This window comes from Pyrus communis, chromosome 13, assembly GCF_041283825.1.
Source record: "Pyrus communis isolate YQ-2024b chromosome 13, ASM4128382v1, whole genome shotgun sequence".
Lineage (NCBI taxonomy): Eukaryota > Viridiplantae > Streptophyta > Magnoliopsida > Rosales > Rosaceae > Pyrus > Pyrus communis.
The window spans coordinates 14089274-14116421 of NC_142577.1; the positions used below are offsets into that span (position 1 = coordinate 14089274).

The window sequence follows — 27148 nt, forward strand, 5'->3', positions numbered from 1 at the left end:
ATTTAGTTTTCTTTTCTTTTTTTTCTTTTTTTTATCGAACCTATCTATTTAGTTAATTAACCATGAAATTTATTTATCTTGCATGAGTGGAGCCCAATTCTAAAATAAATGGTTAATTGCAAGAGAGTGAGTTTTGGCGCAACAGAAAATTGTTTTTTTGTGACCAAAAGGTCACGAGTTTGAGTCGTGAAATCAGTCTCTTTGAAAGTAAGGGTAAGACTGCGTACGATAAACGTTCCCCTCCCCAACTCTCATAAAGCGGGGAGCATTGTTAGCTTGGGGTCTCCACTAAACAGTTAATTGTAAGCGGTTAAATGTTTCTATTGGAACCAAACTTGCGCACATTTGCAGACTAGGCAAAGTCCAGTTGGTTGAATCCAAATAGGATATATATCTCCAAGAATAAGTGTAGTTCTTGTTGTACTTTTATGCACAAACAGAAACGAATTCTAAGTAAGTACCAAATATCAATATCGTATATGAAAGCTAGAAACAATCTCAAAAGAACAAAAGAGATTCAACGTGGTTTGACGTAAAGCCTACAACCACAGGTGAAGCATAGCAAGGAATTTCACTAAACAAACAGAGATTACAAAAAAGTGTTTAAACTCTCATAACTCAAATCCCACAAATTACAAACCTTAAACCAAACAAGTAGATAACCCAAAACAAATGGAGAAGATTCTCCCAAATTGCTCTCTAACTCACAATCTCACAAATTAACTTTCACCAAATTACCACATGAATAAGCCACACAAAATAAATCAACCTTAATGTCCTATAAATAAACCAACTATAATGACCACGTACATAGAAAGAGAAGGAGAAAGAGGAAGAGAGTACATGGTCAAGCTTTATCCAATAAACCCTAAAGAAGGTACCTCTTCTTTCTAGTAATCAGAGTAACAGAGCTCAATCTGTTCCGAAACTATATAAATCGCATAAAGAATGCTTGAGATCATGTCGCTTTACCCCTTTTTTTTATCGACAAAATTGTCTTGTGTGAGAACTCAGGGTTTAATATCATCCGTTGATCCATTTGGGAACAAGTTTCATAGCTGATTGGGCTCCAATGCATTTCAAGAAAAACGTGGCTCTATTGTCAACGCCTATCTATTAAAAGCACCTAAAGGACAGAGGCAAGGCAGTAAAATTGTCCTTACTATTTATTTTAAATAATTGTTTTTGTGCAAATCTATCTGTTTGAAAAGAAAAGACGAATGACTATCCATTTGGAAAGAAGAAGGACAAGAGCAAGAGCGTTAATATTCACAAATATCATATATATTTAATCGATGGACCTTCTTTTTATTTATGTTTGGGCAATTGAGCAGCCCTTGCCCTACCTTTCATTTCACTGCTAACACATGCTCTAAGTTGTCATGTTATGGTAGACTAAATCTATTCAATGACTGTTGGAGCAATATTAGAAAATATGAAAATAATAATAAAATTTTAATAATAATAATCATAAAGAGAATCACAACATCAATTATGTATGAGATTAATATAAACAACTAGTGAGAAAGTTAGAAATACTGATAAGCTTGGAGATTGAGGCTTGCATAAATGCAATGTCCTAAAAATAGAATTTCGCCCCTACTCTTGTGCTTGTGGTTTGGTAGGCATCCGTCTTCTAAAATTCAACAATTTATAATCCGAAGTCAAAGCACTTAAATTTTAAAACTTTGGCAAACTTTTTATATTCCGTACTCTCAAGACACGATTTGGAATTTAACAAACTAAGAATGAGAGAAACAAATTGGGGAAACCTTATTTCTCCAGAGTAAAAATTAACTCTAATTTTCTTTCATTTAATACCCATGGTTTCATGGGTTTATATAGAACCTAATTACTCCTTATTAAAAAGATGTAGCTTTTCATCTATAAATATACATCATTTATCAAGGGAATACACCAAAATAACATAACATTTCTAAGAAATACGGTTAACACTATTCTTAATTCAATTTTTAAAATTATATATTACAATATTTCACATTATAATATATAATTTCCAACAAGAAATACGTTTAGGCTATCAAAAATTATTAATTTACAAAATATTGTGGGACTATTGAAAACATTGGCTGTATTGAAAACATTGGCAATGTTGAAAATGTTGGTAGATTAATGAATGCCCACACAGATTTTTCAATACCCACACATAGTAATATAGACTTTGGAAATGAAGGAGATCATATTTTTCAAAGGGTGTAATTAATACGTTTAGAGTTGTTTTGTAAATAAAGCGCTCCGACTGCTATCAAAATACACAAAAAAAAAAAAAAAAAAAAAAAAAGGAAAGATCAATAACATTAGTATCTATTCTTCTCTCTTTGATTTGTCATCCCTTTGGGTTATAGTTACAATGTGATATTTTACACCTACTTCGCTCTTGCCATTAGTAAAGGTTATCTTTCTAACTTTTACCTATTTATAAAACGTTATCAGCACAACTCTCTAAAAATCTAACCATTTTCTCATTTCTCTTCGCAGAACGAAAGAAAAAAAAAAGTTTCCTTTAAGGATTTTACTATTCATCTTCTTCCTCTATCTCAACTGCTGGACATACCCTCGAGCAAAACTGTTTGCACCATAGTTCTCAACCTAGCAGTTACATGTATCTTTGATTTCTTGTTTGGTGTAGATCTTGATTATTAACTTAGTGTTTATTTATGTTAATTTTATTGCAATCCAAAATGGTGCGGTACAATCACCCATCTTGAACTGCAAATTTACTCTTACTGCAATCCAAGATGGTGCGATATCATCGCCTATCTTGGACTGTGAATCTAATTTTACTACAAATTTTAGATGGAGCGGTATAATCGCCCACCCTACCATGCGTATTTAAATTTACCTACTGTTTAATTTCATTGCAATTTTAGGTGGTGCGGTATAATCGCCTACCCTGCTATGCGTATTTAAATTTTCCTGCTACTTGAGTGGTGCAGAATAATCGCCCATCCTATGTAATATTATTTCAATGAGAATGGTGTGGTACAATCGCCCTCCTCATTCACCTTGAAAATCTCGACCCTGAATTTTCGAGTGCTTATCACTTTGACCTGAAGATCAAAATGAAAAATTCGTAAAAACCAGAAGTTCTAACACTACATACCTCCAGAATACATATTATTGCAAGTTCTTACACATCTAAGTTTTCTTTCAGAAAAGAAAATGGCGAACTTGGCAAAGCTTGATTTTGTTGCCCTAGACATTACTGGGAAGAACTACCTTACCTGGGTAGTGGATACTAAGATCCATTTGGAGGCAGGGAATCTTGGAGAAACAATTAAGGAAGAGAACAGTGCATCAAGATCGGGCGAATGCCATGATCTTTATCTGTCACCACCTTGATGAAGGACTAAAGAGCGAGTACTTAACAGTTAAAGATCCATTAACTCTCTGGAAGGCATTGAGAAACAAATACAATCACCAGAAAATGGTGATTATTCCAAGAGCTTGTTATGAGTGGACTTACCTAAGGATCCAAGATTTCGAGTCAGTGGTTGAGTACAATTCTGCGATGTTCAGAATTAGTTCCCAGATGAAACTCTGTGGGGAAACCATCACTGAGGAAGATATGCTGGAAAAGGCTTTCAGCACATTTCATGCCTCAAATGTGCTCATGCAACAACAGTATAGAAAGCGAGGTTTCACTGAATACAATCAGCTGATATCTGTGCTCCTGGTAGCTGAACAAAATAATGGGCTCCTGATGAAAAATCATCAGTCCCAACCTACTGGATATGCACCATTCCCAGAAGTGAATGATGTTTCCTTCGAAGTGAAAGCCACATCCTCTAGTGGCAATAATCATAAATGAGGATGTGGCCACTGGCAAGGACGGTGGAACAGGAAAGGCAAGAATCATGGTGTCCAGTTTCATAACCAGATTCCAAGGCATAATTCAGGCTCGAGCTTTAAAAATGTGAATCGCCACAAAGGCAAAGCTCATATGAGCAATGCTCCCAGAAACTCTAAAAGAGTCTGCCATAAGTATGGTGGCAATGGGCACTGGGCGCGTACTTGTCATACCCCAAGACATCTGATGGATCTATATCAAGCCTCCATCAAGAAGAAAGGTGTTAGACCAATTTTCTCAACCAGGCTAAACCAATGAATGTACCTGATCCAGTGAGTGACTTATCAGGGCAGTTGAACACAACCCACTTAGATGTCTTGGACTTTATTGTGGAAAGGAGAATGAAGTATACCAGTCCAACTGAATCGTTTATGTTTGATAAAGCATGGATAAGCATTATGGTCCTTCTCAAAACAAAAGAAATGGTGGAGATATTTCTCTTACAGACTGCGCAACCACTCATACAATACTTCGAGATCAAAAGTATTTCTCAAGATTGATGCTTACAAAAGTAAGGTTAACAACAATATCATACCCTTTAGATGTAATTGAAGGCTCAGGGAAAGCCCAAATTATGTTACCAAATGGAACAATATTGTCCATACAGAATGTGTTGTACGCTACTCAATCTACTCAAAATTTGTTAAGTTTTAAAGACATACGTTTAAATGGATACGACATTGAAACGAAAAGTGCAGAAAATGTGGAGTATATATACATTACCTCTAATGATACCCAGAAGCATATATTGAAGAAGTTACATGGTTTGACGAGTGGATTGTAAAGACAGTTGAATCACATACTGTCATGAACCATAAGTTCATTAATTCAAAAGTTTACACGTTTTGGCATGACCGTCTAGGTCACCCAAGATCTACCATGATGCGTAGGATCATTACTAACTCTAATGGACATCCATTATTGAGTAGACACATTGTTATCTGAAATGATAACCCTTGCAAAGCTTGTTCTCAAGGGAAGTTGGTAATTAGACCATCACAACTAAAGGTTGATGTTGAATCCCCATCATTTTTGCAAAGAATTCAAGGGGATATTTGCGGGCCTATTCAACCATCTTGTGGACCATTCCGATATTTTATGGTTTTGGTTGATGCATCTACTGGTCATATGTTTGTCTCTTGTCTATTCAGAATGTAGCTTTTGTGAAACTTCTTGCTCAAATAATTAAGTTGTGAGCACAGTTCTGAGCTTACCCCATTAAGTCAATCCGACTTGATAACGCTGGTGAATTTACGTCTCAAACTTTTGATGATTATTGCATGACATTGGACATTGATGTTGAACACCCTGTTCCTCATGTCCATACTGAAAATGGTTTAGAATAAGCATTGATCGAGCGGTTTCAGTTAATAGTCTGCACTCTGCTCATGAAAACAAAATTGCTAGTTTCTACATGGAGACATGCCATCTTACATGCTGCATCATTTGTTCGATTGAGACCTATAGCCAACCACCAATACTCCTCAGTACAACTCGTGTTTGGGCATCAGCCAAACATTTCACATTTACGAGTTTTTGGTTGTGCTGTTTATGTACCTATTGCACCACCACAACGCACTAAAATGGGACCTCAGCGCCGACTGGGAATTTATGTGGGTTTTGATTCACCATCTATCATTAGATATTTGGAACCCTTAACAGGTGATATGTTTACAACTCGTTTTGCTGATTGTCCCTTTGATAAGATAGTCTTCCTGTCGTTAGGGGGAGAAAAGACCTTTCTAGAAAAACGGCAAGAGTTGACATGGGTTATTCCCACCTTATCTCATTTTGATCCTTGAAGCATTCAATGTGAAAATGAAGTAAAAATGATCGTTCATTTTCAAAGTATTGCCAATCAAATGCCAGATACATTTAATGATGCTATAAAAGTGACAAAATCACATATACCAGCTGCAAATGCACCTAGAAGAATTGATGTCCCTGTTGGACAAAATAAAGTGGCAGGGAACGATTGATTTGGTGCACGCCTGAAGTGTGGTAGACCTTCAGGTTCAAAAGATTCAGCCCCTCGAAAGAGAAAGATAAGGGCACAACTGAATCCAAATGAAATCATTCAAGAAGAGAAAATGAATGACAAATCCACAATTCATGATTCTGTACTTTCAAAAAAAAGAAAATGTCCTTAATGAGACACATGTACCCGAAGAAACAGAGGTACATGAAAGCAAAGAAATCTCCATAAATTATGCTTGTACTAATGAATTGTGGGATCAAAATGAAATAATCATTGACGACATGTTCGAATTCGCAGTAGCCAATGAAATCATATTAAGTGATGATCTTGAGCCCCAATCTGTTAATGAATGCAAACAGAGACAAGATTGGCCTAAGTGGAAAGTTGCAATCTAGGCAAAATTAAATTCCTTGGAAAGGCGAAATGTTTTCAGACCAGTAGTTCAAACCCCGCCTTGTGTAAACCCTGTGGGTTACAAATGGGTATTCACAAGGAAACGTAATGAGAAAAACGAGATTGCAAGATATAAAGCACGACTCATTGCACAAGGCTTTTCGCAAAGACGTGGAATTGATTATGAGGAGACATAATCTTCTGTAATGGATGCAATTACGTCCTGTTACTTAACAAGTTTAGTGGTTTCAGAAAAACTTGACATGCGACTTATGGATGTCATCACCACGTATCTATATGGAGAATTAGATACTAACATATATATATATATATATATATATATATATGAAAGTCCCAGAAGGACTTAAGTTGCTTGAAACAACTAACATACCACGAGGTATAATCTCAATCAAATTAAGGCGATCATTGTATAGGCTGAAACAATCTGGACGAATGTGGTATAATCGTCTTAGTGAGTATTTGATCAAAGAAGGGTATATCAACAATGTCATTTTCCCTTGTGTGTTCATTAAGAAATCCAACTCTGCATTTGCTATAATGGCAGTATATGTCGATGATATGAACTTAGTTTGAACCTTTGAAGAGCTCAATAAAACTGTTGAATATCTGAAAAACGAATTTGAAATGAAAGACCTTGGAAAAACAAAATTTTGTTTCGGCCTGCAGACCGAGCATTGTGTTATTGGAATTTTGGTCCACCAATCAACTTACATTGAAAAAATCCTGAAGCGATTTGGCGCGGACAAGGCTTATCCACTAAACACGCCAATGGTCGTTCGTTCTTTGGACGTTAAGAAAGATCCATTCCGTCTAAAAGAAGATGATGAACTGGTCATTGGTCTAGAAGTACCATATTTGAGTGCAATAGGTGCTTTATTGTATTTAGAACAATGTACTACACCAAATATAGCCTTTTTAGTCAACTTGTTATAAGGTATAGCTTTGCTCCAACAATTCATCATTGGAAGGAAATCAAAGATATATTGCAATACCTTCGTGGGACAACAGACATGGGTCTCTTTTACTCAAAGAAATCCATAAATGACCAGGTTCTTGTTGGATATGCAGATGCTGGTTTTCTCTCTGATCCGCATAAAGCCCGCTCACAAACTGGATATGTGTTCAAGAATGGAAATACATCAATCTCATGGCGCTCAACAAAACAATATTAGTTGCTACATATTCAAATCATTCAGAAATACTTGCTTTACATGAAGCAAGTCATGAATGTTCTTGGTTAAGATCAATGATCCATCATATCCAGAATTCATGTGGTCTAACTTCTACGACAGACACTCCTATTGTCATCCATGAAGATAATGCAACCTGTGTTACCCAAATGAAGGAAGGATTCATCAAGGGCAATAAGACCAAACACATATCTCTAAAGTTTTTCAGTGCACATGAGCTTCAGAAGGTTAAAGTTATTGAAGTCGGACAAATCCGTTCCAATAAAAATCTAGCAGACATGTTCACCAAGTCTACCAAAGTGCACATTTCAAAAGTTAGTGCAAAGTATCGGATTACGTCGACTTACCAATCAAATAAATTTGGAGAATGTGGAATTAGGGGGAGATATATATCAGGCGGGCATCCATGATAAATGCATGTTGTACTCTTTTTCCTTCGATTAGGATTTTTCTCACTGGATTTTTCCTATCAAGGTTTTAACGAGGCAACATAAGCATATTTAACACTATATCAACAATCCAGGTAAAGTTGTACTTTTTTCCCTCGCTATGGTTTTTAACCACTGGGTTTTTCCAAGCAAGGTTTTAACGAGGCAACTAATGTTGATATGTGGGCATCCAAGAAGGAGTGTTGAAAACATTGGCAGTATTGAAAATATTGGCAATGTTGAAAATGTTGGCAAATTAATGAATGCCCACACTGATTTTTCAATACCCACACATAGTAATGTAGACTTTGGAAATGAAGGAGATCATATTTTTCAAAGGGTGTAATTAATACGTTTGGAGTTGATCTATAAATAGAGCGCTCCGGTTGCTATCAAAATACACTGAGAAAAGAGGAAATATCAATAACATCAGTATCTATTCCTCCCTCTTTGATTAGTCAGCTCTTTGTGTTATAGTTACAGTATGATATTTTACACCTGCTTCACTCCTGTCATTAGTAAGGGTTATCTCTCTAACTTTTACCTATTTATAACAGGGACTAATTTTTTTTTTTACTTTCAGCGATGCAAGGGTAAATCTTTGTATCTTGGCTTCAGATGTACATACGTACCTAGCTCTTGGCTTAATTTAGCCTTGATTCGTTTGGCAGATTCATTTTGACCCTTGAGGGAGACAAGTTTTGCACAATTTAGGCTAAAAGTGGCATACATCCCTTGGCTAAAGATGCCTCAAGAATAAGTCCAGGGGTTGAATTTTACCCAAACAATTGGGCTAAAAGACAAAAGCCACTTAAAAACCCATCTCTACTGACCCAATCTTGCCATGGCAACAGATGGAGCCCACAAACTCGAGCAGCATCCCATTCAACTTTTGGCAGAGATTGCGTCTGAGGCAATATAATGTAATGAAGACATCAACCACGTTTCTATCTCAGCAAATTCTGATCAATATGCTCAGAAAGTTCTTTTCATCAAATGATTGGGTACTAATTGATTAATTCAAATCACGTCTATGTTAAACCTTATTGACAACTAACAAGGTATTGGCACATATATATGATGACATTACTTCTAGCACATTTTTTTCTCCTCGTAGATTCTTGTTTATTTTTAGCGTTTAGATTGAATAAAATAAAACAAAATTAAAAGACATGATTGTTAGTATGAAAAATAGTAAATTATTGTGCTCAAATTGTTTCCCTTCTTTTTAATCAAATCTTCTTTCTTTTAATAAAATGCGGACAGAAAATTCAAATTTAAGACATCTCCATTGTGAATTGTGAAGAGAGAGTATGCCTATACTATTAGGTAATTGGTTATATATCAAACCCCATTTGGTTGACAAAGAAAATAAAATGTGATTTTATTGATTTAAAACCCAAAAATTGAGTACAAAGGGATGGACAACAATTATCCCCCAAATCTCCTAATTGCCTCTCTATCAAAACCAAGTGCTTGGATTATTACAAATCCAACTCTTATTTTGTCAATCAAACTTGCCTACCAATGACAGCCTCATCAGGGATGTACTTGCCCCAAAACCAGTGTGTTTTCCACACTCTATTCATCTCTTCAATCGGAACGTTCTTCGTCTCGGGGAGGAAGACAGTGATGAAGATGGTCATAATCAACACAAAACCGGCAAAGAAAAAGAAGAGACCAAACTTTAAGTGGCAAAGCATGCTGAGGAAGACTTGACCAATGATGAATGTGAACAACATGTTCACCGAGACGTTGATGGCTTGTCCGGCTGATCGGATCTCGAGAGGGCAAATCTCACTCGGCACCAACCACCCCAACGGACCCCAAGACCATGCAAATGCTGCTACATATGCACATATCAAGAACAAGATCCAATTGGCTTCATGTTTTGTAAATGATCCTTCTCCACTGAGACCAAACTTCATGGCTATCATCACTCCGATAGCAACCTGTAATGCAAGTTTAATTAGTTAGAAAATATACTTTAGAAATTCAGATTTAGTTGAAGAAAAAAAAAAGTGAGACATTTCCTATTATTGTTTAAATTAAGCTGGTAATAATGAATTAGTTTCATTGAATTGATCATGTCGTTAATTGGGTACCTGGCATATCATCATTTGCGTACCACCTTCAAGGAACAATATTCTTCTTCCAAACTTATCTACTGTGAAAATGGAGACCAAGGTAGAGACCACATTAACACTGCCAGTGATGACTGTGGACATTAGAGAAGCCTCATCCCCAAAACCCAATGTCTTGAAAAGAACTGGGGCGTAAAACATGATCACATTGATGCCGGTGAGCTGCTGGAAGAATGGAATAAGGAAGCAAATGACAAGTTGAGGCCTATATCTTGGTTGTGTGATGTTCGTCCATTGGTTGTCAACGTTTTTAGCAGCCTCAGTAGCATCAAGAAGGTCTTGGAACTCATCATCAACGTTGTTTGTGCCACGGATTTTTTTTAACATTTTCTTGGCCTTCTCGGGGTGACCTCTTTCTAGGATGGAATTTGGAGTGTCAGGAAGAAAGATTGCGGCAAGAGTCATCAGCAGAGAAGGAACGGCAGCAAGAGCGAGAGATATTCTCCAGCCAAAGCCGCCCTTGATCTTGGCAGTGCCAAAGTTGACAAGACCAGCCACTAAAATACCGATGGTGATGGCCATTTGGAACCCCATGTTTAGTGCTCCTCTAATCTTTGTTGGAGCCATTTCTGCTAGATAAATAGGAACCGACTGCAAAATCACCACGCCATTATGAATCAGGTAGCTAGCTAGCCCTAAGGTAGCCCGAATCTGACCCTAAATTTTTTAGCTTGGGCAGTGTCAATTGCAGTTTCATCAAATTTTTTGGGCCTAAGGTATAAAGTGATTATGTTTGATATCACATTGGTAAACCACATAATAGCTGGATAAGGTCCTTTTATGACGAAATCAATTATTATGATACTCTGATACGTAGTTTAACAGACCATATGTGGTCTAAAAGTGTAGAATCACTTTAGACTTGTATGTGTTAATCACATGTGAAAAAGGGATAACTATTAAGGATAAAAGATATATGCACCTGGTTTGCAAATCCAACACCAACACCAAGCAAGAGACGACCAATGATCAAAAGTGTAATGTTATTGGCAACACCATTTAGGATAGAGCCAAGAAGAAACACAAGGCCTGCCATAAACATGGAGATTTTTCGACCAAATTTCCTAGTAACCGTTGAAGCCAAAAAGGATGCCACCAACGCCGCAATGTAGAGGCACGACGTGAACAATGTAAGCAACTGGCTGTCAAATTTGCAATACTGGTTTTGATGAGTCTCATTCTTCATTTTGTGGAACACAGATGGGAAGAACTTTTTCAAGAACGACTCCATTGAAGTCACTCCCCCTGCATGTATACGACCGATTATTCAAAACCCAGTTTTAATAATACTTGTTTCACTTCATGATTTCAATTCTCTTAAGCAAAGGGAAAATTATACAACTTATTACCTGAGATTCCGAGATCATATCCGAAGAGGAGACCGCCCATGGCAGCCGCCACACAAGTGAATAGCACAAAGACGGTGACACTTCCTTCATAGCTCCTCCCTCCGCCATCACCAACGAAAGCCCCTCCAGCCATCACAGTACAAAGTTTCGAAGTCCTAAAAGCCTCTGAATTATAAGCAAACCCAATTATCAAGAACAAGGGCAGAGACGAAAGATCGGAATGGTTTAATTCTCTTTGTTCCTTAATCTTATCTCTAAAATCCAAAAACGTAACGTTTATAAGGCATATGCATGCACCAAAAGGTAACTAAATATTGGCTATCTCGACAACTAAATAACCTAATCGAAATTCTTTCCTTCCTTGTTGTATTTGCCATATTTAGGTTTGAAGAGTTGAATTTGATAGGATATTATCATGGCAAATTCTTGGTTTGGATTTTGGATTAGAATAAGATTAATTTGGCAATGTACGTACATATGCATGATTTATATTATGGATGCATGGATGGAATCTGGATCCTCTTTGTGAGGATCCCGGGGATCCGTCAATCCTGTTCTTTTATCGTAAATTATGTGGTCAGAAATTATTTTAAATATTTTTATTTAAAATTAAACACAAATAATACTTGACAAAAATTAACTATACGATGTACGATGAATGGACATGATTCACGGATCTCCAAGATCGTCACCAAAAGGATCCGAAGAGTATCCTGTTAGGAATGAATCGATGTAGTCAAAGAGTTTGACAGGCCCACAATGGGAAAAGCCATGTAAATAAGGAAATTTGGATATTATAGTTATTTCTTGATGGTATAACTAAACTAATCAAAATTATTGATGAATCTTAATGGTGAAAATCCTGATTAATTGCAAGTTTCTTTGTAACAACAATGGTGGATTAAAAACAAGAGGTTGTGCTTAATAAGAAAGAAAAATAAGGTAGCATCCTAAGATAATTAGCTATTTGATCAGTCTTATTTTTCATTTTCTGGAACACAAAGGGATATGTTGAGTAAGAAAGAAATATTGGATGAAATGGCAACAGCATCCACGCTACATTTTAAAACTTGCTTTTATATAAGCGATATATGGAGAGAAAGGAAAATCGAACATAATCTCACGTATAAATGTACCTAACATTTGAGCCACAAGTTCCCCGTACTTTATCATTGTAAAAAGTGAGACTTTGGATGAGGTACTAACATTTTTTATTGTGAAAAATGAGAGGAATTTTTTGTTTAAGTTGCATCTGATCAGAAAAGGTTTTGTTGGATTTTTTGTATCAAGCTAGAATATTTACTCAAGATTTCATAAGATATGTGCAAGGTTTGGATAAAAAAAATGGAGAAGAGAAGAAGAAGCTAAGTTTTCGTGGAAAATGATCATTGAGCCAACAAAACCAGAAAGTTGGCCTTTGGCTTCTCTGTTGATTTCAATGGAGAGATTTTTTTAGAAAATATAGATTTTCTCTTCTATCAATACATTACCATCTTCCTTAACACACTTCACCTACTTGTCTGCAACCATATTGGCTTTTCAAGACATAATGTAATATTACACGAAATGACATTTGATGTTCTTATAATTACAACTGAATATTAATTATATTTAACCCTCCCCTTTAACGTGAATTTGTTGAACTCCCAATAGTGTCCTCAAGCATTGAAACCTGATCTTTGGCAATTGCTTTGGTGAAGATATCAGCAACTTGCTCCTCTGTTCTGCAACAGACTATGTTAACTTCTTTTTCTTCAATAACATCTCTGATGAAGTGATTCTTTAGTTTGATGTGCCTAGTAGCATCATGATTGACAGGATTCTTGGACATTGCTATTGCAGATTTATCGTCCCAAAAGAGAGGAGTTAACTCTTCTTGCTTCTCACCAATATCATTCATTATCTTCCTTAGCCACATAGCTTGAGTGCTTGCCAAAGTAGTTGATACATATTCAGCTTCCGCAGTCGATAAAGCAATACTGTCTTGCTTCTTTGAAGTCAATGAGAACACACCAATCCCTAATAAAAAAGCATACCCTAATGTACTCTTCATGTCATCCATGCTACCTACCCAATCACTGTCACAAAATTCAACTACTTTTAGCTCAACATTTTTCATATAGAATGCCAAAATCTAGTGAACCTTGAGTGTATCTCAATATTCTTTTAGCAGTCCCAAGATGAATCTGAGTTGGTTTACAATGAAACCTAGACAACAGTGAACTTACATACATAATATATGGTCTTGTAACAGTTAAATACATCAAGCCTCTGACAATGTTCCTAAAGTATGAGATATCAACCTCACCACTTTTATCTTCTTTTTGTAGCTTCTCATTAGCAACAAAAGGTGTAGATACAGACTTACACCCACTCATTCCATTTTCAAGGAGATTCTTAGCACATCTTGTGAGATAAAGATGCTATCATTGGTTTGGCACACAACAATTCCTAAAAAATGATGCAACAAGACTAAATCACTCATTTCATACTTGTTCATCATATCTCTCTTAAAATCAGAAATCATTTTTTCATAACTTCCTGTAAACACCAAATCATCAACGTAGATGGAGATACTAAGGATTTTTTATTTACCTTCATTTTTGGTGTACAAAGTAGCCTCACTCTTCCCTTTTTTCAAAGTTATTCTTGATGAAGAAAGCATCAATCTCCCCATACTATACACAAGGTGCTTGCTTCAACCCATAGAGAGCTTTCTTTAACTTGTACACTTTCATTTCTTCATTTTTCACAACAAAGCCTTCTGGTTGATCAACATAGACTTCTTCTTTCAAAACCATATTCAAGAATACTAACTTGACATCTAGTTGGTGCAGATACCAACTATTCTAAGCAGTCAATGCAATTAGGATCCAAATAGTCTCTCAAGTCTTGCCACCAGTGCAAAAGTATCATGGAAATCTACTCCAAATTTTTGTGAGTAGCCCTTTTCAACTAGCCTTACCTTATTCTTTTGGATTAAACCATCCAAATTCAACTTTGTCTTGTAAATCCACTTGACACCTATGACATTTTTGTCACAAAGCCTATCTACCAATTCCCATGTAGAATTCTTCTCAATCACTGAGATTTATTCCTCCATAGCTTTTTGCCAAGCTATATCTTGCATAGTCTCTTCAAAACCTTCCAGTTCAATGACACATAAATTACAACTTGAATACACATCACTGAGCCATCTCATCCTAATAGAAGCTGGGCTAGGTGTAGACGTTTGTGATTGTGATAATGAAGAGCTGGCTTGTGATTGTGGTGGATCTTCATTTTCAATTTCAACTTCATTCTCTTCATTTTTCGTTGCTATCATTAACTTGAAGTCAAGAATCTTGGGTGGATTTGTTCTTCCAATCCCAAAATGCTTTTTTATTGAAAACATCTCTTGAAATGATAATTTTCTTTTTCTCCAAATCAAATAGCCTATAACCCTTTGTATGACCATTGTACCCCCACAAAGATACACTTCTCATTGTTTTCTTCAAGTTTGTACTTAAGGTTCTTAGGAACGTGAACGTACGAAATCCACCGAAACACTCTCAAATGATTTACAAATGGTTTTCAGCCATGTCTGCTTTAAATGGTGTCTTGTCCTTCAAAGCTTTATTTGGAGACTTGTTAATTTGGTAGACAATTGTATATACGGCTTCCTCCCAAAGTTTATAGGGCATCCCCTTTTCATGTAGCATAGACTTTGCCATTTCAACAATAGTCATGTTCTTTCTCTCAGCTACACCATTTTGTTGTGGTGAATAAGTTGCAGTAAGTTGTCTTTCAAGTCTCATATCATCACAGAATCTTCCAAACTCATTTGAGGTATACTCACCACCTTTATCACTTCTAAGAATTTTAATTGTCAAACCCTTTTTATTTTCCATCATCGATTTGAACTTCTTAAACACAAAGAATACTTATGATTTATAACTCAAGGAATAAAGCGTGTCATTCTTCAAGAATCATCTACAAAAATCAAAAATTATTTGTTACCTTCATTAGCGACGGTTTTCATTGGTCCACAAACATCCGACTGAATGAGCTTAAGAGGTTTTGATTCTCTCCATGCTCATTCTCTTGAAAATGAGTCACGGTGTTGTTTTCCCATAACACAACCCTCACATGCTTCTTGTGCTTCATGTATTGTAGGGAGCCTATATACCATGGCATGTTGTTGAAAATGTTTCAAACTTTGGAAATTGAGATGTCTCAATCTCCTATGCCGTAACCTTGATGAATCAACTGTGTCCACCTTCATTGCCACCGAGTTAGAATACTTCAATGTAAATGAAAAACTTGCATTCTCAGTCATTCTAACCCTTGCAATAACTTCTCATTTGTTTTCCTTATTAAATATCTTACAAAAGTCATCACCAAAGTGAACATGATAACCACTATTCATCAGTTACCCCACACTAAGCAAATTCTAATCAAGCTTAGGTACAAGCATCACATCCTGGATAAATCTTCTACTCTTCTTCTTTTTTATTGCCATAGTGCCCTCCGAGTACAGCTACACAATAAGAAACACCCACCTTGACCTTTGTCTTCTTTATATCATCAAACTCTATTAAGAGATTCTTGTTGCTAATCATGTGATTACTACATCCATTGTCAACAAAACAAATATCATCTTCTTTGTCTTCAGTCATAACTGTATAACAAAAATAGAAAAGACTAGCATCTTTGTCTTCTTTTTCTACATAGTTTGCAACTTGGTTGAGTTTCACATTAGAATGTTTTTGTAATTGGTCAAAGATACCACATCTAGGACACTTTGGTTTCCTTTAAACCTATAAGTATCCTCATAATGATTCTTCCCATTACAAATTTTGCACTTTTCTTGTATGGAAGATGGCCCTAAATAGGAATTCTTTTGAAAAGTTCCTTTCCATTTGAAATTCTGATTCTTTCCTTTCCAATTCTTGTTTGGCTGAATAATTGGGCTTGCTTTGTTCTTTGTTGAGAAGAAGATGGACTCTACTCCTTCCTTTCACATTCACTGTAAGTGCTTGAAATGCACTCTCAACTGAGTATTTAGCATGCTTATCTAATCTATGATCAAAGGATTGAAGTGAACTCTTTAACTCTCGAACAGACAAGGAACTCAAATCTTTAGTTTCCCCAATGAAACTCACAATAGAATTATATTGTTGAGGCAAAATAATCAATATTTTCTCAACAATTCTTCTATCACTTATCTTCTCACCATATGATTTCATTTTATTTATAACATCGTTGATTTTAGTCAAGTAATCTTTCAACAATTCATTTTCCTTCATCCTAGCATATTCAAAATCTCTTCTAAGACTCTGCAATTTTACAAACCTTACCTTCTCTGCACCTCTTTTTTTTTTTTTTTTTTTTTCCTCCAAGACATCTCGCGCATCCTTGGCTTTCATCTCGTTCGAGACCCTAGTAAAGATTTCATCTGAAAGGCATCTCTAAGTGAAGTAGAGAGCTCTAGCATCCTTCTTGAGATTTTCTTCTAGAAGTGCCTTATCTACTGTAGATAGCTCTACACCTTCCTTCGGTTCAACAACCCTAACACTGATAAATGAGCATAGCCCAAAAGTTGTGAATAAGGTCCTCATCTTTACTCTCCAATGTCATAATTTTCACCATCAAAGATTGGAGATGAGAGATTGTTATCATTGTTGCTGCTATTTTCCATTGATTCCTTCAAATTTGAAAGTTAGGGATTCTAAGAAATAAAACCCTAAATTGAAGAACACAAGGTAACTCCCATAACTTGGTTGATCCAACAAAGCTTTGATACCATGTTGGATTTTTTGTATCAAGCTAGAATATTTGCTCATGTAATGACCCGTCTCCAATTATTACGATTTTTATAATTTTAAAATACAAAATTACAAAAATGCCCTTCGAGGAAAAAATGTTGACTTTTGTTGACCGCATCGTCGTGTCAAGTAAGATTCATTCCCTTGGTGTAGCCCCATAGTACTTGTCGTTACGAACTCGGGGGCACAAGCGGAATTGAATTTGGAGCTAAAACAAAGATTTTACAGGATTTGAAACGCAAGGGCATTTTGTTAATTTTTCAAGTAGAGATATTTTCCACCTTAGACCATCCCCGAGCTGACATGTGGCAGTTCCTTCCCCAATCTTTTGGAACTTTCTCCCTCTCTTTTCTCTCCCTGATTTCTCTCGCTCTCTGGATCTCCCTATTTTTCTCTCTCATCCTTTATCTCTGCAACCCCTTCCCCGAGTCACCTACTCTGGCCACTATCACAGCCTTGCTCAGTGACACCCTATCATTTCTCTAGGCTCTCTCAACTCTCTCTCTCTAATAGACACACATCTCTCTCCTCTCCTCTCTCTGCAATCACCAGCGCCACCACGCCTATGTCACCACTCAGCTCCGATGACAGCGTCGAGATTCCCTTTTGCCCATGAACGAATGCCACATCTATTTCCTCTCCCTTTCTTGTCACGGTCAACTCTGCAACAATGTTAACGTGACGGAATCGCCATTTTCTCCGGCGAGTTAACTTAGAACCCAAAAACCAAGGTGAGCTTAATTGAATAGGAATTTCCTTAGCTTTTGGTGATATTCTCTTGCTATATGGGTGGATTTTGGTTGAAGATCAAGGGTTTTAACCCTGTTAGTATATGTCATTTGTTTTCTACTTTTTTGGCGAGGGTTCGTTGACTTTCAAGTGGTTTTACGATCAAGTCCGGCCACGACGTGGGACCGTTTTGGCTTTTAAATTGTTGAAGACAATGTAGATTTGACCCCAATCGAAGCTAGGAAATTTTCCCGGCCACCTTCCTTACGTTTCCCTACTAAAAATCCGGTTTCCTTCTCCGATGGGTCCGGTGACCCGCAATCTAATTCAGGTTGACCCAACCCGCAGTTTTAAACAGGCCGAAATCTAATTTGTATCTGGTCCAATCCATAAACCCATTTACCTAGGCCCAATTTGTTAACCTTTAGCCTAACCCGATCCACTCCTTTAAGCCCAGAACCCATCTTCAAACTAGATCCAACCCAGCCTGAACCAGTATCTCGGCCCAACCCAACAACCCTAACCGGATCCGACCCGTTGACCGAACCTTTGACTTTCGTTGACCGTTGATCATCAACGTTAACTTTTGGGTTGACTTTTTCAAATTTCGGAAAAGACCCCTCCTAGGCTAATTTCGACATCCTAATTCCAAATCCACCGTCCGTTTTTCCAAATTCTAATGTTTTTGTAGAGTTCTACTAAATGGTCCCTAATTATGGTTAGGTGCATCGGTGGAAAGTGACTTCATCCTCGCTAGCTTAAGCGATTCTTAGGCAACAAAATATCAGTGAGTGGACCCCTTCTAAACTTACATATTTTTATAAAATATTAGCCTAGCATGCATTTCACACTTCATGGTTTGAATATGTTTTATATATTGTTTTCCAGATTTCTATATTTACGGTTTACGAGATAGATATGATTTATCGCACTTACGTTTTACAAAAGGTTATGAATTATGGGATTTTCATATATGGAATTCTATGGATTTACAAATGTGAATTATCTTGGATTTATGTGTTGAGGTTTTGAGCTTTTGAGCTCCGGATTTGATGTAAGTTTTTGAGATATGTTTTCAATGCTATCTAGTGGGTTATCATACAACACATCCACACAACACGGGTTTTATGACGTCTATGGCCACAGGACACAGTTGATGAGGAGTGAGATGAGATATTATGATATACTCCCAGCTTCACTGCCGAAAGCAATGTCGGACAACTTCACTAGCAACGGCTAGTGTCGGTGTGTGATGTATATATTTTCTTCTCCGACGTAACCCGAAGTCGTACAGCTTCACCTTCAGATGATGAGGCCTACCATGTTTCTTCACTGGCGTAACCCAATGTCGTACAGCTTCACCTTTAGTGATGCACAGGTATTGTCTTCGGGCGACTATGATACCCCTAAAGAGTACAGTATTGATGAGATTTATGGATTTGTCTTCAGGTGATGATAGCACAATTATTGAGCATGGTTTTAGTCATACTTGTTTTACGAATGATTTCATGACATGCTAGGGTTTTCAGAAAAAGACATATATGTAAAGTGTGTGTGTGTGTGTACGTTTTCAAAATAGGGGGTTAGTATGTTCATAAAGAAAATGATTTTCATATTATTAGTATTATTATAAACTTTTGTCCACTCACCTTTTCTGTTTTTGAGCCCCCTCAGGTTTTAGATTCGAGGCACACGATCCTGGCGACAGGGCACTCTCACTTAGGCATCTTCGAGTCTCCTCTGGGTAGGACCAATTCCTTGGTTCGTACCTTTCTCTGATAATTCCTTCACATTATTCTTGAGTAGTTGTATGCTCTGAACATGGTTCTGCATTAGTGTATCTCTTTCTAATTACCTATTTTTAGTGGTATGCATGTTTTAAATGGCTTTGTCGTCCTCGGGTGTTGGCCAGCACGTGCCTACCCTGATGTTTGGGGATATCGGGGTTGGGGTGTGTCAGCTCAAGATTTCATAAGAGATGTGTAAGGTTTGGATAAAAATGGAGAAGATTCAAAGGAGAGATTTTTTTAGAGAGAGATTTTCTCTTCTATCAATACATTACCACATTCCTTAACACACTTTCACCTACTTGTCTGCAACCATGTTAGCTTTTCAAGACAAAAAGGAAAACACCAACGTGGGCCTTCACAAAGCCACTTAAGTCATAATGTAATATTACACAAAATGACATTTGATGTTCTTATAATTACAACTGAATATTAATTATATTTAACAGGACTCTTATGCGCATAAGAAGGTTGTACTGTATAATATGTGTACACAATAACATAAGACGAGTAGAAGCAAAATATTAAATCAGATAATTTTTATAACAAATATCATAGTTTAATAACTTGTTTGGGATACAAACTATCTGAAAACAACATGATATCCCACTCCACTTTATACAAGTGTAAACATGAGAAGTAACACTGGCCAAGGGGAAGAAATTAAGAGGCAAGCAGGAGCACACACCAGGACTCGACATCACGGGACATCAGAATAATGAGTAATTATATCGTCAAGATATATTATTATGGCGTTTCATAAACTACATGCCTGTTAAACGGTTTGAGCTTTGACCATATCCGTTCATATATATCAATCATCACACTTTGCCAAATTTAGAGCTCCTGACAGCAAGATAAATGGTGTAATATCAACAACTACTTATCATAATCTAGTCGAAACAAGAACTTTGGTACTATCCTCATATCCTAACATGTCCAACTATTTATACCCAAATATGGCAAAATTGACAAGGAGGTACAGAGTTTCAGAAACTAGAAAAATGAAGATTAGGTCAAGTTGTTGAAACTGCAGCCTGGCTTTGTCGCAGCTTGGAGCCTTTATAAACTTGGAACATTTTCGGATTTGAGATAACAAAGATATTCAAAGGATTTAATTCTTTCTGTAGTCATTCTTTTTGTTATAGTGGATTTATAAAAGATTTGTGAGAATTGGTTTAATATTCTCTAACTACAAAGAGCTTTAAGCCTTCAAAACTTTGTAGAGTGATGGCTGGAGGAGTGTATGTTGGCGGCGGAGGAGGGAGCAGCTATGAAGGAGGTGTCACCATCTTTGTGATATTCACTTGTGTGGTGGCTGCCATGGGTGGTCTCCTCTTCGGATATGATCTCGGAATCTCAGGTAATTAGTTCTGTAATTTTCTCTTTGTTTAAGAGAATTGAGAGCATCAAGAGAAACAACTACTAATCGGGTTTTGAATATCGTGCGTATATGCAGGTGGAGTGACTTCAATGGAGTCGTTCTTGAGCAAGTTCTTCCCATCTGTGTTCCATAAAATGAAGAATGAGACTGCTAATCAAAACCAGTACTGCAAATTTGACAGCCAACTCCTCACATTGTTCACGTCTTGCCTCTACATTGCAGCCTTGGTTGCTTCCTTCTTTGCTTCATCAGTGACTAGGAAATTTGGCCGGAAAATCTCCATGTTTGTGGCAGGCCTTGTGTTTCTTCTTGGCTCTATCCTAAATGGTATTGCCAATAACATTATAGTTCTAATCATTGGTCGTCTCTTGCTTGGTATTGGTGTTGGATTTGCTAATCAGGTAACTATATCTTCTATCTTTAATTACACGTTTATTAAAACACATGAACCTAATAGTAATAACGCATTTTAAACCGCATTATGTAAGAGATTATTGTTAGAATCTCAGAGACTATGATCTCTGTGGTAAGAAATGAATTGAAAAAAAATGCTCAGAGAGTTGCAGAGAGAAGGTTCTCACAGAAAGTTGCTTTCATTCATTCACACCTCACACAAAATGTGCGAGAGGTATATTACCTTTAGAGAAAAAGAGAGATTATCTCCCTATGATACAAAACTCAAATCCAACCATTCATGCAATCTACTCTATAAGATAGTTACATGTGTCAACACAAGTCACTAACTCCAAGATTACATCTTAGCTGTCCAATTGGAATGTAATCCAATGGCTGACATTTAAACCTGTAAACTGTAACTAAATACAAGTTTATTCAGCTAAAACACTTATATTTCAACAGTTATGTATCAATTACCAACATATACCTCATAATGTGGTTTGTGCCGATTTTGCGTGAAAATATGATCTCTCTAGCATTCTTGAAACTTAGAGCTAGATTGGTAGCTAACTAATTCGAATTTGTCATGGTGATTTGCAGTCCGTTCCCGTTTATCTATCGGAAATGGCTCCAACAAAGATTAGAGGAGCATTGAACATGGGGTTCCAAATGGCCATCACCATTGGTATTCTAATGGCAGGCCTTGTCAACTTTGGCACAGCCAAGATCAAGGGCGGATATGGCTGGCGAGTCTCTCTTGCTCTTGCAGCCGTCCCTTCCTTCATGATGACTCTTGCCGCAATATTTCTTCCGGACACTCCAAATTCCATCCTAGAAAGAGGCAACCCCGAGAAGGCTAAGAAAATGTTGAAAAAAATCCGCGGCACCGACAACGTTGATAATGAGTTCCAAGACCTTCTTGCTGCTACTGACGCTGCCCAAAAAGTGGAAAACCAATGGACCAACATTACACAGCCGAGATATAGGCCTCAACTTGTCATTTGCATTCTCGTTCCATTCTTCCAGCAGCTCACCGGGATCAATGTAATCATGTTTTATGCACCTGTCCTTTTCATGACTTTGGGTTTTGGAGACGAAGCTTCCCTGATGTCCGCAGTCATCACCGGGGGTGTTAACATGGTTGCCACCTTGGTGTCCATTCTTGCAGTCGATAAGTTTGGAAGAAGGGTGTTGTTCCTTCAAGGTGGTGTGCAGATGATCCTGTGCCAGGTACTTAAACGCACGATCAATTTTAGGAACACAATTATTTGCCTGCTCTAATTTGTGAAGGACATTTTCTTACTAAACTTGCATTTTAGATTGCTGTTGGAGTGATGATAGGCATGAAGTTTGGTCTCAGCGGAGTCGGATCCTTTACAAAAACTGAAGCCAATTGGATCTTGTTCTCGATCTGTGCATATGTAGCAGCGTTTGCATGGTCTTGGGGTCCGTTGGGGTGGTTGGTGCCGAGCGAGATCTGCCCTCTAGAGATCCGATCAGCTGGACAAGCCATCAACGTCTCGGTAAACATGTTGTTCACTTTTATCATTGGCCAAGTCTTCCTCAGCATGCTTTGCCACTTAAAGTTTGGTCTGTTCTTTTTCTTTGCCGGTTTTGTGATCATTATGACCATCTTCATCGCTTTCTTCCTGCCCGAGACGAAGAATGTTCCGATTGAAGAGATGAATAGAGTTTGGAAAGCTCACTGGTTCTGGGGCAAGTACATCCCTGATGAGGCTGTCAATTTTGGTCGGCAAGACAAAGTTGTAGTTTGATTGAGTAAATCACAGTGGGGGATTTGTAAAAAAATCCAAGCATCTGGGTTCTGATATAACAACAAAAAGTTGACTAGGGAAAGAAACCAATCTCGTTAGACAGACAATTAGGGGATCGGCGGATGATATTTGTGAATCCCTTTGTTTTGTCCAACTCATTTTCAAGTTGTAAATCAATAAGAATACACGACTCTTCTTTTTCAAACACAAATTATATGTGCATGTAGATCATATACAATCGATAATCATCAACTTCGCAACTAATATACCGCCCTTTTTACATTCATGTGCTGTAAGAACAGTCTAGATTCGGAGTAATCTTCCCTATAATCACCCATCTAGCTGGAGAAGAAAAGAAGCGAAAATTGGAGGCGACAGAGTACTAATTCAACAAAATAAGGCAACATGTACTCAGAGGATAGTTTTCAAAAATTTACAGCTCAAATTATACAATCGAATGCAAGTATAATATACCATCAGAAACTAAAAAGAAAAAGAGAAAGGGATTACTCATATTACACAGATTGAACCTGATGGAATTTGGCATATCTTCAAATTTGATGGAACTGGAACTATGCAACTGACATTGACTCCAACAAAGCATCTACATACTCTTGAAGCTTTGCTTTTGTAATTGCGCCTTCTCTCCGACTTTCTGGAACTTCCTTTCCATTTTTGAAGAGAATCAAAGCCGGCAACCCATAAACTTTGTATTCTTCAATCAGTTTTGGGTTTGCATCATGATCTATCTTAACAACGGTTAACCTGTCCTTGTATTCCTGAGTGCAACAAATAAGCTTATATTTCAGATAACTTCTTTAGTTTGGACACCAATCAAAGGCAAATTGATACCACATCTTGAAAGATACTACTTGTCCTCCCTATCCCTTTACGACATTTCCAAGTTCCAAAATGATCTTCATATTAAAAGACTATGATATCGCTTCTGTGTTTCTTTACCGACAAGAATTCAAAAATCGTATCTGGATGAGAGACTATTAGAGTCTTTTTGCGAATGCTTTGGAAAAGACTCAATGGGCTTCCAATTAACGAAAAGCACTTCTACCAGTGTTTGACATAAATAACTGAAAACGCTTCTAGATTCTAAACGGACTATTTGGAGCTTCATGGGGTCTTCACGAAGCACTTCCAATTGCTTTTCAGGCAACACTCGGATTTTTAGTAAAAGTTTTGGTGTGCTTCTAGTAGGAAGCTCGTATGAGCAGAAGTGCTTATTATAGAAGGAATCCCAAATTGGTTAAACAGAAATTATCTACGGCCTATCATTTACACACTATTACATTAGTTCAACTCCAAATCATACAATATTAAACAGAAAAGGAAAGGCTCACACTTAAATAAATAAACAAAATTTTACCCAACTCCAAGTCTCCAACCAAACTATTCTCTTGTGTGTTACTTGCGTAGATTCCATCAACCAATACCCCTTTGCATTTCTTCATTAGATTTTGATCATACCCAATCAACTTCTTGAGCTAAATTTTTATTCCTACTAATTAATACAATTTAAGTTGGAAATTAAGCATTGTATTTCTTGTAATCTTTCTCTGAAAATATGTTTAACTCGAAGACTAAAACTTTTCCCCGGTTTCATAATTCCCTTCAAAATTTACTACATACAAACAATGATTATGCTCCAAAAAGTCGGAGAGAGAGAGAGAGAGAGAGGGAAAGAGAGAGGAACCTGAGCGAGCCATTCCATAGCAGGGGAGATTAAGCGGCAAGGACCGCACCAACTGGCGACGAACTCGACGAGAACCGGACGGTCCGAGTTAAGAACCGAATCCTGGAACTGGGTCTCGTCAATTTCCTGAATCCCAGCACTCGAAGCAATTGAAAACTTGGGAACTGTACGAACTGCACGAGCAGAAGAAGAATAGTTTCGAAAACCCACTTGCCTTATTCGGCTTGCAGAACCGTAGAAGAAGCCGGAGAAGAGCTTGTTAGAGTAAGAGCTTGAAGTAACTGTACGAACCGGTGGGAGTGAAGCGATTGGGATGGACAGTAATGCCGATTTGGAGACGACGGTGTCCATGTTCTGTCGAATGAGGAGATAGAATCGAGGGAGGGAAGGGGACGAAAGGAGTCTGGGTTTTGAGTGAAGGGGAAAAGCCGCGTCTGTGTCACTTGGCGTGGGAGGTTATTGGCCACGAAACGATATACAAAATGTTGTTCCATCCACTGTGGATGGGTGGGAAAAAGCATTTTTGTGCTAAATTTTATCATCACCTCCCATTTCACTTTCAGATCACGCGGTGTGGAAAATTCTAGTGGAAGACGAACACAATCCAAAACAGAAGGATAACATTAATGGGCCAAGATAACCAAAAAGAGACAACTCCTTCAAAAATCCAGACCGGCCCAGATAATGCTGGGCTCATCAAAATATCATCAACCCAAATACCACCGCCGTAAATGAAACAAAACAAATTAATACGAGGCAGATTATTACCATCCTAAGAAGACTCATGTGTATGTAGTGGTGACCAGGTTTATCATTTCTTCAATGTTCTTCCGAGCGAGGCTTGATCTGCTAGCACTTGAGCTAACCCGTGAGCTTATGCACAACTAAACAAATAGAAACAAATAGAGCTGCTACTATTTACATGGTCTGCTCTTATTCGGATTCAACTTGCTAAGGTCGAAAGGTGAGTGCAGAAATCACTACTCAGGCCGGTTCATAGATTTTTGAGGTCTAGAGCGATGTCAAAAAAATGTGTCCTAACTTCATATAAGAAAATTATTTATTTTCACACGTAAGACATTGATAAAATTATTCTTAAAAAGTAGTTCAAACTCAATAATTTATAAACACAGAAAGACTAATTTATTTTGTATCGAGAGAAGGAAGCCAAAAAACTTTGGGCTTACAAGTAAATAGACGATACTGAGGTGGTCGTCGTTTGCCTTGCAGTTGTACCTTGTGTTACACTCAACATGGCTGGTCCATAGAATTTTGAGGCCCGTGCATTTCTAAAAGAATAAACATACGCATTTCGAACTTAAGAAATCTTGTTAATTTTAAACAACAAAAACCATTACTTCTAATTAAACTTCTTGATCATTTAACCAAATTTTATAATTTATACTCTTATAAAAAGAAATTTGTAGAAAATTGGAAAGTACATAAGCATAGGTGGTGTTTTGAACTCAAGACCTCTTCATTATTTTCAAATAACAAAACCACCGCTTCTAGTTAAATTTCTTTGCCATCAAACCAATTTTTGTAAATTTATACTCTTATGAAAACATAGATAAATATATAAATATACTCTTATGAACCCTAGACAGTCGCCCTGCCCACACTGGACCTGGGTCAGCCCTCCATGCATTTTTTCGCAACGAAATAAGAATAAGTAAAAATCACAGGATGAAGCAAATTTAGGAAACTCGGTTAACATTCTCTTGATATATACGTGACATGTTAAAACGCTGGTCAAAATATTAATAGATTGATAACTTAATAGTTTTTGCTAGATTTTTTTTTTTTTTTAACAAAATCCTTATAACTGGTTTTTACACTCAAGTTTCATCTCTGGGCAAGCATCACTTTTGTTTAAATGAAAAATGCTTTTATACCCATATATTAAACTGTCACAAAGTGTTTATACCCACTCCAATTCTTGGAGTAAAACTCAAACTTTAGGATTTAAACCTACCCCAACTTGCTCAACCCTTGGGGCAAATATAAATTTTAACAAAAACTTTTTGGGGCAAATTTAGCACAGGATTGCTCCTGGATTAGTAGGGTTAGCCCACCATATTTGAGTATTTTTTTTGTAGTTTTATATTTATAAAATCATTGAATCCAACAGCTAAGATCTAATATAATCAAATCCAATAGTAAAAAAAAAAGATCTAACGGTCCAAATTTA

At 37.1% G+C, this 27148-nt stretch overlaps 4 protein-coding genes across 4 annotated transcripts; 2 read left to right on the top strand and 2 right to left on the bottom strand.

The window, feature by feature from the left end:
• Positions 1-3337: 3337 nt before the first annotated feature.
• LOC137736055 (uncharacterized) lies at positions 3338-3832 on the top strand. The gene has a single exon (XM_088683420.1). The coding sequence runs from the start codon at positions 3338-3340 to the stop codon at positions 3830-3832; it is 495 nt and encodes a 164-aa protein (XP_088539546.1).
• Positions 3833-9389: 5557 nt separating this feature from the next.
• On the bottom strand, positions 9390-11507 carry LOC137736056 (sugar transport protein 10-like). Its single transcript, XM_068475397.2, has 4 exons — positions 11375-11507; positions 10948-11270; positions 9987-10616; positions 9390-9833 (listed from the first exon to the last, which is right to left on the bottom strand). The coding sequence occupies exons 1-4, from the start codon at positions 11505-11507 to the stop codon at positions 9393-9395; spliced, it is 1527 nt and encodes a 508-aa protein (XP_068331498.2). The 3' UTR covers positions 9390-9392.
• Positions 11508-20745: 9238 nt separating this feature from the next.
• LOC137737895 (sugar transport protein 10-like) lies at positions 20746-23463 on the top strand. The gene is made up of 4 exons (XM_068477471.2): positions 20746-21060; positions 21157-21482; positions 22078-22707; positions 22797-23463. The coding sequence occupies exons 1-4, from the start codon at positions 20928-20930 to the stop codon at positions 23250-23252; spliced, it is 1545 nt and encodes a 514-aa protein (XP_068333572.2). The 5' UTR covers positions 20746-20927; the 3' UTR covers positions 23253-23463.
• A 172-nt stretch (positions 23464-23635) lies between these two features.
• On the bottom strand, positions 23636-25512 carry THX (thioredoxin X). Its single transcript, XM_068477472.2, has 2 exons — positions 24958-25512; positions 23636-24031 (listed from the first exon to the last, which is right to left on the bottom strand). The coding sequence occupies exons 1-2, from the start codon at positions 25306-25308 to the stop codon at positions 23825-23827; spliced, it is 558 nt and encodes a 185-aa protein (XP_068333573.2). The 5' UTR covers positions 25309-25512; the 3' UTR covers positions 23636-23824.
• Between the last annotated feature and the right edge of the window lie 1636 nt (positions 25513-27148).